This window comes from Papilio polytes, unplaced genomic scaffold, assembly GCF_000836215.1.
Source record: "Papilio polytes unplaced genomic scaffold, Ppol_1.0 DF823879.1, whole genome shotgun sequence".
NCBI classification, from domain to species: Eukaryota; Metazoa; Arthropoda; class Insecta; order Lepidoptera; family Papilionidae; genus Papilio; species Papilio polytes.
In genome coordinates, this window is record NW_013525325.1 from 810589 (window position 1) to 824432 (window position 13844).

Here is a 13844-nt window from a genome sequence, read left to right on the forward strand (position 1 = left end):
TATGTATTTTTATTTTCATTCTCGCAATACCCCGGTTTGAGATATTACAATCGTTTACGTACCTACATTACACTGATCTGCACAACTCTCTATGACAGAGATAGGTAACTGAGGATTTGCATTGCGAAGACAATTCCGTAGACACGCCAAACCTTGAGGCGTTGGCTGCGATGTTATTGGTACTGGTCTGAAACAAGATAAAGATATAAAAAAAAGCCGCTGCTAATACACTCTCATGTATTCAATAAGGATTCAATCAGAAAAACTGAAATGAAATGTACAATCTAGCTAAATATAAATATATCAAAGTAGCTGTTCCCGTGCGGCTTCATCCTCATGAAATTATAAAAACTTTATTTAATTGTTTACATTTGTCATATTCTCAATTGCAAATGTCAAAATTACCGTTACTACAATAACCTTGCTTCCTGGATGTTGGCAGTTTATGGTCCCTTTTCCACAAGAAGGTTTTTTCCAGTTTATTTACCCCCTAAGCTTAATAGCATGAAAATATATAGCCTGAAGCGTGTCGTAAGTGTAGGGTTTGTTATTTAAGAAAGTTATTGAAAAATATGCTGTGATTGCTGACATCCTACGCCACAAAGAAATGTGTATTTACGCTTTATTACTCGTATATTAGTACAGAAGTATAGATGTGAATAAAGATATCCACTGCAAAAATATATTAGTTTTAGTATAACTTATATTGGTAGAGAAGGTAAGGAGTAAAAAGTTAGCATGTTATAAGGAGGAATGAATCGCATGTTACATGGAGAACGTTAGTTATGAGTGTGGAGGGGTACACCGATAGAGGCGGACCTAGAAAGAGATGGATGGATTACGTGAAAGGTGACATGTTCAAAAAGGGAGTGATGACTGTGATGACGTATAATAGAGTTATTTGGAGGACAAAAACCTGTCGCGCCGACCCTACGGGAGTAGGATAAGGAGGATGATGATGATGATAGTATAACTTTTATTAGAAGACGAGAACGTGAGGAATGGTGTGGATGAGGCAATATGGAAAACATTTCGCTAGTAGAAAATGATAAAAAGTTCACGTTTTGATGTAAACTGAAACATTCTAATCCTACTCATCTGAGAGGGTCACGCCCAGCTGGCCCTCAGCTACCGAGGAGAGGCCGCCTATTATCAGCATCGCTGTCAAACAAAAAACCATTATTAATGAAACAAAAACATTTATTGATCATTTAACCGATGACACGTTTCCATGGTCACCGACCTATAGCTCGCACGAAAAATGTAATACCTACAGAAGACAGGCGTAAAGTGGACGTTTAGTCTATGATGGGCAACTGCCGAAGTTCTCCTTTCCTTACTGCTCTTTGCTAATTAGCTTGGTATTGGGAAGTGGACACGGAGAGAATCAAAAAGGTAAATACCTTATTGCAAATTGTTCAATAAATGTAAGTAACACATTTGTCAGTCATCTTAGATAATTTAAATTAGCTGATCACTAAAGCCTAGGTACTGTAAATTCATTAACAGTTAAAGTATAAATTAATAAAAATGAAACATTAAAACATATCTATTAAGATGTCGTGACAATAACGAGTTGCACAAGTTAAAAATAAATGTCTAACTAGCTATATTATATAAATTTTATCCATGTATTTACCAGAAACGATAAGACGCAAATGTTTGTACATCTTGAAAACTGAATGTTTATATGTGTAATTGTAACTTCGTTTACCTCAGAATGCAACAACTATCAATATACAATAGCTTTATATAGAGATATCTCCGAACATACATCAAAAATTAGTATGCAAATTAACGTATATTTTTACCAACTTGATAGTCCTCTGTACCATTGTACTCATGAATAACAATTAGTTATATCAAATATGTTTTATATACATTTGTGTGTTCATTACCGTAGAATTACACGGGTGTAATACGAAAACAAAAAACACTAGCGTTCGCCCGCGACTTCGTCCGCGTGGAACTAATAAAAACATTGTAAAATATGGCCTATGTTACTCACAGATGAATTACCTTTCTAACGGTGAAAGAATTTTTAAAATCGGTCCAATAGATTTTTAGCCTATTCATTACACTCAAACAAAGTTTTCCTCTTTATAATATACTAGCTGTTCCCGTGCGGTTTCGTCCGCATGAAATTATGAAAATTTTATTTCATTGTTTACATTTGTCAAATTATCAATAGCAAATGTCAAACTGACATGACATGACAAACTTTGGCTATCTTGTTTCCTTAATGTTGGCAGCAATTAGCTCTTTCCCACACAAGGGAGTTTATTGGCGTGAAAATATATAGCCTAAAGCATGACGCAAGTGAAGAGCTTTTTATTAAAAAATGAATTATTCAAAAATATGCTGTAATTGCTAACATCTTAGGCAACAAAGAAGTGTGTATTTACGCTTTATTATAATAGTATAGAAGTGTAGTGATATGGATGATTTGATGTCCATTTTTCCCAACACAATGTAAAAGAGTTAATAAAATATGTCTGACCGTTATGGTTGTGGAAAGCCACACTCACGATGTTTTTAGTATTTACTTCCACATGTTCACAATTTCCACGTGTCTGTTGACTCAAGGTTAATCTGCATTGTAGCTCAATCATAGTAGAATCGAAAGATATAAATGAAATTAGTTACATATAACTTAGTTCACTGCATTTGTAGCTTGGTTAATTATTTAAATTTTTATTTATTAAGAACAAAAGGCCAACTGAAAATCTTTCTGGGAATACTTTATCGTATGGCGATACATCTGAAGGTAGGACTAGGGGCAAATTTTCCCCGCCTACTCCCATGGTACTTAAAAATACAAATAACTAAAAGATTACATTAACTGTGTTTTATTTATAATTAAAAAGAAACTATTGAGTTAAAAATATGTTTATTAAATGTTAACAGAAACGGATCACATTAGTACAAAGAGCGAAAATAATCAGCATTGTTGTCGCCGCTACAGCCGCTTAATTCAACCGCTCAATTCAAATCTGAAACAGCAAAATTAAAGTTTGTTAATATCCCCGAACACCCAACTTAATTGGCATAACGTTGAAATTATTTAAGAATGCATAGAATACAACAAAGTTTTTTTTATTGCCTGCCACTTTTTACAATATCACCCTATACATTTTTCTCCTATCTTTATAACCACCTAAATTAAATTTCTCCACATAGTACATTTAACCATAATACACATACTTTTAATAAATATGTGTATTATACCCCCACGAGTCAGTCGTTTTAGTGCATTTAATTTAAACGATAGTTAGTTGTTTCCATTACTCCAAATACATAATAAATTCGCTCAGTTACAGACTTATATGGAATTACTTTCGTGTACTTACATTACACTTCTGTCTACATTGTTGTAAGGCAGTTGGACGAGGCAGTGAATTTGAATTAAGCATACAATTATTTACGCACGACAATTGTTGAGGTACTGGTGTAGGAGCAATGAAAAAATGTACATTGATTACAAAATGATTACAAAGTAAATCCTACTTTTTAAATTTATAATGTACATATGAATTATTACAATTTTAAGGCTTTACAATAAAAACCTTATAATTACATATCAGGATCAATACGCCAACCCTTTTATATCGCGACTCTATTGGCTATTGAAATATGTATCTACAGGCTTGCGAAAAGCAATCTTGATGAATAAAACTTCATACTACGTATGTACTCTATGTATACTTATAATTAGAATGGTAAAGTTTAGGTGAACACATCACACATCCATCTAATGTTAGTTACCACGCAACTTTAAAATTGCTAAATTGGATTGGATGAATATATAGATGTTCTACTACTTTAGATATATAAGTATAGTATTACAGAACACATTTAGTAATTAACAAAAAATACTTATTTCAAAGCATTGCTATATATTTATGGTAAAACATATAGCCATGTTTATAAAGAGTTAAAACAAATGTTCAATTCATTGTTATTTTTAGAGTAATGCAGTTTATTCCTACCCTTCCGGCATGGTGACGCCGTCTGGTACTTCTATTGTTGGTTGGCTTCCGGCACTCATAGATACAATTATCAGCCCCGCTGTCAAACACAAAAACAGTATTAAAACTATTATTGCATTTAGTAAAATGAATGACCATTTTCATCAAACATCGCATAAAATAGTTTACTTCGTTCATAATTTTGCTTTGAATTTAGTAAGACTTATTACGCCTAAGATAAATTAAGGGGTTGGTTGTTAAAAATGGTCTTAAGTCAATATTTATGACTGTCTAATGGAATTAAATTACAATCAATATAGTTAGCAACGAGAGATATAAATTGGAATGGATGTTAGTGACAACTAAACTATCATCTTACTCACCAAAAACAACAAAAGTCAATTGTTTGAACATGTTGTTGGATGTTGTTGTATGTAAGTATGTATTAAGTTGCCGTTTATCATAAGAATGATTCTGTCAGCGTAACAACCATAGCCTTATATAGACAGAAGTTAGCTAAGCTAATCATAGTCGAGGTTCTTCTAACGTCCGTGAAACGAGTGTGATAATTAGCGTAAATTCTCTTTATCAAAGGATAGTTTTCCATATCATGTATTCATTGTATTCGTGAATAACATTTACTTACATCTAATATTTATTCAAGAAGACAAAATGAATAATCTGTGCGTGTGCTCTATATAATTTGTATAACGCACGAACAATAATCTGTACCGAAACATGGTACAGTAAGTGTGGTAGAGCCCGCTTTAACACCTCCGCACTGTAGGGCTGGCTCGCCAGGTGAAATACTACAACCACATAGAAAACAGGCGTGAAGTGGAAGCAATTCCGCGTTTTGTCTGATGAGTGTGGTTCCGGAGGCCCATTTTTAGTCTATTTCCCTTTTTACCCTTTTTTAAGGGATGGGAAGGAAAAGTACATTTAACGGTGAACTATTCCATATCATTTTATTGTTAATATACATTCAAGGAGACAATATGAATAGCTTATATGTATTTGTGTTCTACGTAATATGACAAGAACACACGCGGACAGACTATAGTTAATTTGTTTTCTGGAACACCGAACATCAGTAATCAATCATCTCATTGTTTTTCAAAAGGGATGCTGGCGCCAAGTGTAGTCTTGGCATCAATGTTTTGTAGCACAGTCAATTGTCAATTTTTCCCTTGTATACCTTTTTTCCTGGTCAGGCTTTAATTGGGCTTCTAGATTACTGCAATACGACTGTGTTGCATACTGATGTCCAGTTGAGAAAATGTATTGTTTTTTTTTTATAAAAGTACCGCAGTTAAAAATTTAAATTTAACAATTGAAAAGTACAAATTCGGAATATATGCTTTAATAATGTAGGTATATCTATGTACAATCATCATCGTCATCACCAGCTCATTATAAGTCCCCACCGAGAGGCTCGGAGCCTGCCCTAAGTAAGGGTGACTAGGCCATAGTCAACCACGCTGGCCAAGTGCGGGTTGGTTGACTTCACAAATATCTTTGAATTTCTTCGCCGATATGTGCAGGTTTCCTCACGATGTTTTCCATCACCGTAAGAACGTCGGGTAAATTATGTAAATATGAAAATTAGAAAAATCGAAAATCACATTCGTACATGGCGGGATTCGAACCCAAGACCTGTAGATTACAAATTAAGTGCTTATAAACCACTGATTTTTACTAGCTTTCGACCGCGACTTCAACCACAGATTTAAAAAAAAAGGGAAGTAGGCCATAAGTTGTTTTAGACTATGTTCTATATCTGTGCCAAATTTCATTACTACCCTTTCAGCAATTTAGGCTACATCACTAACAAACATCCATACACCCAAACTTTCGCATTTATAATATTGGAAAGATATTTCACATTTATAATATAGGAACATATTTAATAGTGCTTTTTCACATTTTATTTCATTCTAACTCGTTATTAAAAACGATTTTTTAAATCTATACGATTGCAAATTTTATAAACGCATTTTAAATACCCTTTCAATACAATTTGACTTTTTTTAACAAGCACATGTTTTTGTTTTAAAAATGTATTCAACATGTATTCTATACTAGTATTTTATAAGAGGAAAGATTTGTGTTTTAGTATGTATTAAAATAATTCAATTATAATCGGCCGATTTCAAAAATTCTTTCATCATTGAAATGCTTTGTTATCAGTTTAACTTATGTTATATTTTTTAAAAATTAACGGTGACGAAGTCGCGAGCAACAGTACTAGTACGTTAAAATGAAAACTTTAGGCATAAAAACGAGAAGTTGTGAACCTTTTTCATTCTTTCGGGAGGTTAATGATTTAGATTCAAAGATTTTTCTGACTCAGATCAGTTGTATAAAAGTGATGGTTCCTTTGAGTAAACTCTCATCTTCGCTACATCGCGTAGTTTTTCTGTATTTTATATACTTACTGTAATATTACCGACTAAATGTTGGTCAGGCATGTTCTTTACTTGACGTATTGTTTATTCAAGTTTAGGGTAACATGTAGCTTCGTAATTTTCTACCATGTTTAAATAAAAATCTTATCTATACATAGCTAAATTCACTCTAACTTAGGCTGGCCTCTAAGTCCCTAAGTCCGAATAGTGAGCTGGTGATGAAATTAAGGATTTTAATTAATGCTGTTTTATTTTTAAGACATTTAGGTTAAAAATGACATTAATGAAACAAATATTTGTATTTAAAGACATTTATTTAAAAAATTAAAACAGGATATTATAAATTGTGCTGGTGCTCGACATGAACCTTTTTGTGCACCCGTTTAGTTTAAATCTGAAACAGAAAAGTAATAAATGTTAGGTAAGATTACAAAAAACATCCATAAAACAAAAATACAAAAACAAAAGCAATTTTATATGATAATGTATAGTATAGCTACTCGTATCTATCTATACTTCTATACTATTATAATAAAGCGTAAACACACACTTCTTTGTTGCCTAAGATGTCAGCAATTACACCATATTTTTGAATAATTGTTTTTTTTTTAATTAAAAGCCCTATACTTACGCCATGCTTTAGGCTATATATTTTTACACTATTAAACATAGGGGTTAAACATTTTGGATAAAAAGTCTAATATGGGAAAGAGACTATAAGTTGCTGCCAACATCAAGGAAGCAAGATTGTCAAGGTTTGTCATGTCATCTCATTTTGACATTAGCTATTGATAATTTGTCAAATTTAAACAATAAAATAAAATTTTCATAATTTCATGCGGATGAAGCCGTACGGGAACAGCTAGTAATATTATTATGACTCACGATTTTACAAAGAGATTAAAAATTTTATAGAATAGGCATAGTGAACACACACGTGAATCATTTTAAATATAATCTCAATAACGCTAAAAAGACGCTTATTATAATTTTGGACATGGGCTAGCGTACTAAACTGGACAACTAGCGTAGTGCTTTTAAAAGAAAGAACCGGTGACAAAATTTTGTTCACTTTATTTAGTCTACATATTTTTAAAATGTCTTTGCTTTTGTATACTTACCTACGTTACATTTCTCTGCACATTGTCGTAAGGCAAGCGAACTGGACAGAGAAGTCGACTTGAGGAGACAATTCGTAAGACATGTAAAATCTTGAGGCATCGGTGTCGTTGGTTGAGTCATTCTGAACAAAAATAACAATATACATATTTTGTAAGTATACATTAGCTGTTAAAAGCCACGGTTAAAAAATACATATTAATTGTAAATTATTTCCTTACCCTTCAGGCATGGTCATACCACCTAGTCCATCTTCGAGGCTAGCTCCAGCGGCGCGGCTGGTACTCGTAGACATAACTATCAGACCAACTGTTAAAAGAAAATATATCAAAAACATCTTAGATACTTAAGAATTTGGACAGTGTTTAAAATATTTTTAGCTAAACCAAACATCAACGCTTTTATACCGTAACTCTGGTGCTTAGAGTGAATTTTTGTCGAAGAATGGCTAATGAAACATGTTATGCGTTTGCTTGCAAAAAAGAATCCACGTGTAGGTCCACAATATCAATCAGCAGCAGTCAATAAGTCTTGTTCCATTACACAGTATCTAATTTTTTTAGGGTAATATAATGTCTGTCAAATTGAAATATACATCACTGCAATAAATTACAAAAGTAGAAAATTTAAGTAATCAAGAGTTGTTATACTATAAGCCTAATTTTAGTCCCTTTTACTGTCCACCCTCTTCTTAATAGACGGCTGAGAAGACGCACAGGAAGGGGAATATCCTGTTTATGTACGCCTCCTCAATGAGTCGATTAAGGGTAGGCGACGCATCTGCAATTGCGGATGTCTATGGGCAGCGGTCGCTTCGCCATTTTGAATTCAGTTGCCCGTTTGCTAGTTCGCCACCTGATAATATAAAAAAATACAATAAATAGAATTTGAGTTACCCGACATGATGAAAGTCATCTGTTTAAACATGATGAAGATACAGGGTAAATAAACGTAAGTAATTATAACTTGCTGCTTGTCACAAGAATGTTTCTAACGATATGACTACCATAGCCTTATATAGACAGAATTTAGGGCTACGCCTGTCAAAGTCGAGGTTATTCTAACGTCCGTGAAATGAGTGTGATAATTACCGTAGTTAATATTTTTTTGTTTACTAAATGGATAGTTTCCTATATCCATTCTTTCTTTGTTCATTCAAGAATAATAAGTTAGTTTAAATATTGATTCAAAAAGACACTATGAACATTTCGACGTATAATGTCTATTTTTAAACAACAGTCGAAACAACGATATACAATCATATATCGATATATCTATTTATTCGAAATGATTAATGAATAAAAAATCTTTAATGTTCCATAAAAATTCATTTTTTTTGGACTCTGTCACCTGTGGTAGAAAACCTGTATTACAGGAGGTAGGGCTATCTTTAGGTATGAAGTATTTTTTTTGTATGTAATCTTACTAGTAATACTAAAACCAAAGTTTAGATGGATGGATGGATGTTTGTTTTCAATGAAATTTGGCATAGATGTTAGGATAGTCTGGAAGAACACATAGGCTTTTTTATTCGTATTTATTCGTTATCGTATTTATTTTTATTTATTAAAAGCTAGCGTACAATGTACATTAGAATTTACAATAATCTCTAAAATGAGTGAACGACTGCGACTGCATCATGTCTTCCATCAGGTGGGAGTGTGGTCAAGCGCTAGCTTAACGAACATAAAAAACTAATTTAATATACATTTTATTGCATTTATATGTGTGTGTGTATACATATATATTTGTACTTAATTTGTTTCACACGTTATTTACATATCTATACTAATGTTATAAAGGGGAAAGATTTGGATTTTTTATATGTATTCGATTCATATAAGCACTACAGGGCTAATTTTAAAAATTCGTTCACCGTTAGAATGCTAGTTTATATGTTAGTTTTTAGTAACATAGGCTATATTTTTTAATTTTACGCGGAAGAAGTCGCAAGCAACAGTTTAGTTTATGTACCTAATAACATATTTCAACAGTACTCCTTGAGCCATGTCTAGATTAACAATCCTTGATGTAGGTACGCTGCCTCAAGCGTTTTCAGAGTAAACAACCTTAAAACCAACGTAGATAACGTAGCTATTACCATTGTCTATGACCTTAAATTTAATTATTTGTTAAACTGGCTCTTTATCTTAAATTAAACAAAATTATTTTTTTACAAACATCTTCTTTTTTGTTTTTAAAATAGTGCGAATATGCCATAGCATATCCTATAGGATATGCGTACATTTGTAGTAGTTTTTAAGTTATTTTAAACATAGGAAAATACAAAACTTTGCTCTTTAAAATATCAGTACAGATATAGAAAACAAAGTTTATCGTCACCGCAATCGTACTTGTAACTAATACTATAAGTGCCAAAGTTGAGATGAATGGATCGATGTTTGTAAGAGTTTCCTATTATTTATATTTTTAAAAGTAGATTGTATTACAACTCTTTTGTTAGATGGTTTTTATAACAACTAAAATAGTTACATAATTAAAATGCCTGACTGAAGTTAAGAGCGTCGGTGGTTCGAAAGTTTAAGCACTTAGCTTGTATTCTACAAGTTTTGGGTTCGAATCCCGCTATGTAGCAATGTGATTTTCGATTAATACATACTATGTAAAGTTACTCGACGTTCTTACACGTTAAGGAAAACAACGTGATGCAACCTGCACACATCAGTGAAGAAATCAGATACCTATGTGTGAAGTCAAACTGCACTGCGCTAGCGTGGTTGACAAAGATCTAGTCACCCTAACTTAGGGAAGGCTCCGAGCCCCTCAGTGGGATCGAATAGTGGGCTGGTGATGATGAATTAAAATACAAATTCGTCAAATCGAGTAGAATATACAAGAAAAGTTGAAATGTTTTACATTCCTGCAAACATATTTATTCCGCTAATAAACATTTTATTTAAAAAAACGGACTTGTACAGTACTTATTTTATTTAATAATGTAATGTGAGATAGTAAATTATTATTAATATTCTATGTCCGTGGACAAGGCGCTGTTCTCTGTAGGCTGATATCTGAAACATAAATGAAACAAGTTATTAGAAAACGTTTAACTTAATATTTTTATCGTTTGAACACCTTTAGAAAAACATATATCATTGTATAGGCTATGAATATAAAAACTCTGCCAATTGCGGATAAATATGAAACTCCTTTGTACTTATTAGATAGTGATACATGTATAGACATACAAGGATATAATTCTAGATCAGCGTCTCAAAACTAGCACAGAAAAACCTTAACAATTCAACACAGCATCTACAGTACGAAAAGGACCTCATGTCATTGATATTAACATGATCCCGCTACAGAGCTGTCATAATTTATTTCGACTTACGCCGATCGGATCAGATATCCTTATCGGTCTATGAAAAGGCGATTGAAGCGTCAAGCCAGGATTGTTCCATTCTTTGTATGCTTTAAAAATGTTACAGCAATTAAAACAGTATTAATACTTTACTATGTTCGGAAGGATTTTTAGACCATTATTTTAAGACTTAGTTAATTGTTAATTATTTGATACCTCATCCCATCCGAGATATAGGTAATCATAGGAACTCCGTAATTAAACCACGCAACCCTATCGAGTTTGGGCTCGATTAATTCGTCTCGACGAGTACTTTGATACTATATGGTAACAAGGGTCTGATGATGGAGCTGCGAGGTAACCATAGGAACTCCGTAATTAAACCACGCAACCCCATACATTTGACACTTTAGCAATTTTTAACAAATAATAGTGTACTTATTATTACTCGAGAACTCCACGATTTCCCCAATTTGTCTGTTTATGTGGGCACAAAATGCAATTTTTTACTGACTCACATATTTATTAATTGCCATGATAGAGGAGTGTTACAACCTATTTATTTGTTTTTGTGTTTAACTTCGCGAAGTAATCGTGATCATTACACGACTAAATTATATTTGTCAATTATTAAACCATGTTCAGTGTTCATATAATAGTTTACATGTCGTATTTTAATTATTATACGGTTACTCACTTTCGCCACAAGCTTGCGCACAAAGCAGTCTTCCAGGGTTGGAGTAGGTGACTCCGTTAGAACCACAAACAGGATTATACTCCGCAGTTACCGGACAAGTCAGTAAACACTGTTGCATGTCTACATTTTGTCTGAAAAAAACCGGAATGTAAGGTCAAAGCGAGTCGGACATTATTCTTAGCATCAATGCTATAAATATGCAAATTTGAACAAGAACAGGATCATAATACTGGCTTAACTAGTTTTTTTTTTTTAATAAATGAAACATGTTTGTTTTTATATCAAAGGCAGGTTTTAAGTTAAAAATATCTATAAAAGCACTCAATTATCGCATGGAATAAATATTAAATATCTACTACCAGTCAGTTAAGACAGCTATGGAAGTTTACATAACATACAAACTACTTTAACTTTTTACATGGCATATTAAACACAATAGAGATTTTAGTGTCTACTGAATAAAATTATATATCACCTGCTGAAATTAAATATTCAATTTTCGAAGACGATAGTAAGAAAGTTTGTTAATTATTTTTAACAGGCGCTAAATTTGACACTATTGTAATTTGCTTGCCTACCCGGATGCTTGAGACGCCGCGGTAGAGGGTGCAGCCGTACTTGAGGCAACAGCTTGCCGCCGTAATCTGGGACTCATGGCCATAGATTCACTGGCCAGGAAGCCTGAAAATTACATGTTAATCTTAATTTAGAATTATAGATCAGAATGTTTTAATGGATGGATGATTGTAACCATGTAAAAGTAACAAATACATTGAAATGTACATGAAATGTAGTATAGTGATAGATTACAGTTGGGAATATTGAACAATTGCTTATAACAAGGTAAAACAGTTTCCTCGAGACATTTTTTATTAACTGAGCAGGAAAGAAAGAAGTAGTGGTCATCAGCTTGTATAGTATAAATATTTACGTGACGGGGACTTAATTTGGTCCGATTCCTTCCTATCATTTTTTATAAGAAGACGATCGAAAGGTATTTGGCAGAGGAGACATATAGGTAGGGGAAAACCTTGTGCCCAACGCATTTGCGAATATGGATATCTATAGAAAGCGGTCACTTCGCTTTTAAGGCGAATCCAAGTGGCTGTTCGCTCATTTGCCACCGTATGGTCTTACTAATATTATAAATGCGAAAGTTTAGATGGATAGATGAGTCGATGGATTTTTGTTAGAGTTTGTAGCATAAGCTACTGAACTGGTCACCATGATTTGGTATAGATGTAGAGGATAGTCTGGAACACATAGGCTATTAACTTTTTTAATTCCACATGGATGGACTCGCGGGCGAAAGCTAGTATTTACATGTATTACAAAAATCAAAATACTCACCGATAAGGAAAATAGCAAATAGTTTATACATTTTGCTTTATAATATTGAATGTCCGTGCGAGTTGATTATCTCCTCACTACTGAGCTGACCTGACTACAAGGCTGCTTATAAACTGCAATTGTCTCATTCTGCTGACTCGATTATTACGTATTTGATGTTGCCGTATATGCTGTTATTAAATACGTTTTTTCCTGTTATTTTCTGTTACAGGTTCTTTGGACTTGCCCTTTGAAAAAGTCATCAAAACGTTACACGTATTTGGGGAAACATAAAGGAATTTCAGCACTTATAGTAAGGTAATTCCAATAATATGTTTTAAGTAGATACGAAGAAAAATAACCAAACTTCACCACTAACTAATCAGTAACATTTTGGTAATTACAAGTAAAACGAATAGGTATCTAGTTTTAATAAGATTTCATGTCAATGTCAATATTAAATTGAAAATTATCTTGAATCATTAACGGCATATGTATATAATGAACATTTTAAAACTGACCTGCATAGGTCAATTATTACCTTTTCAGAGAATCAACATTATCAAGGTTGATGTAAGGATAAACAGTCGAAGCCTGCCAAAAAAGTCAGTGGCAAAATGTTTAAAGCTTCATATCATAGAATTGATAAGCTAATAAAAAGCTCTTTCTTACTTTTACACATAATTTAGTTAGATAATTTTAATAAATCTAATATAAAAGTGTTAATAGAAGCAAATAACGCATTTGCTTCTTTTTTCTTAGAAATAATCTAACCATAATCTCACCTGATTTTAAATAGTGATGTTGTCGATGCGCGGTAATTTATAAGTGCGTATTTATTCCACTCTTTAGGCTTGAAGGCGCTTACTCTTTACTTGAACAGAAACATTGACGTCGGTAACTTATTCCAATCTTTAGTTGTACACGAAATGAACGAAGATTTAAATAGTTTCGTTCGAATGCGCGAAACACCGATTGCGGAAATGGGGGAATTAACC

At 33.0% G+C, this 13844-nt stretch overlaps 1 protein-coding gene and 1 long non-coding RNA gene across 2 annotated transcripts; both read right to left on the bottom strand.

The window, feature by feature from the left end:
- Positions 1–6686: 6686 nt before the first annotated feature.
- Positions 6687–8704, bottom strand: LOC106103040. Its single transcript, XR_001225608.1, has 3 exons — positions 7717–8704; positions 7498–7619; positions 6687–6770 (listed from the first exon to the last, which is right to left on the bottom strand). It is a non-coding gene; the product is annotated as an uncharacterized LOC106103040 (long non-coding RNA).
- Positions 8705–10391: 1687 nt separating this feature from the next.
- Positions 10392–12975, bottom strand: LOC106103038. The gene is made up of 4 exons (XM_013282681.1): positions 12868–12975; positions 12096–12198; positions 11518–11648; positions 10392–10527 (listed from the first exon to the last, which is right to left on the bottom strand). Exons 1-4 carry the CDS (start codon positions 12896–12898, stop codon positions 10487–10489), a joined length of 306 nt encoding a protein of 101 aa, XP_013138135.1. The 5' UTR covers positions 12899–12975; the 3' UTR covers positions 10392–10486.
- Between the last annotated feature and the right edge of the window lie 869 nt (positions 12976–13844).

Excerpts from the sequence above, each read along its gene's own strand:
- LOC106103038 (XM_013282681.1), bottom strand. The coding sequence starts at position 12,898 with ATGTATAAACTATTTGCTATTTTCCTTATCG. Across the intron at positions 12,199-12,867 it reads ATTTGCTATTTTCCTTATCG|GCTTCCTGGCCAGTGAATCT; the intron begins GTGAGTATTTTG and ends TGTAATTTTCAG. Across the intron at positions 10,528-11,517 it reads TGCGCAAGCTTGTGGCGAAA|ATATCAGCCTACAGAGAACA; the intron begins GTGAGTAACCGT and ends TTTATGTTTCAG.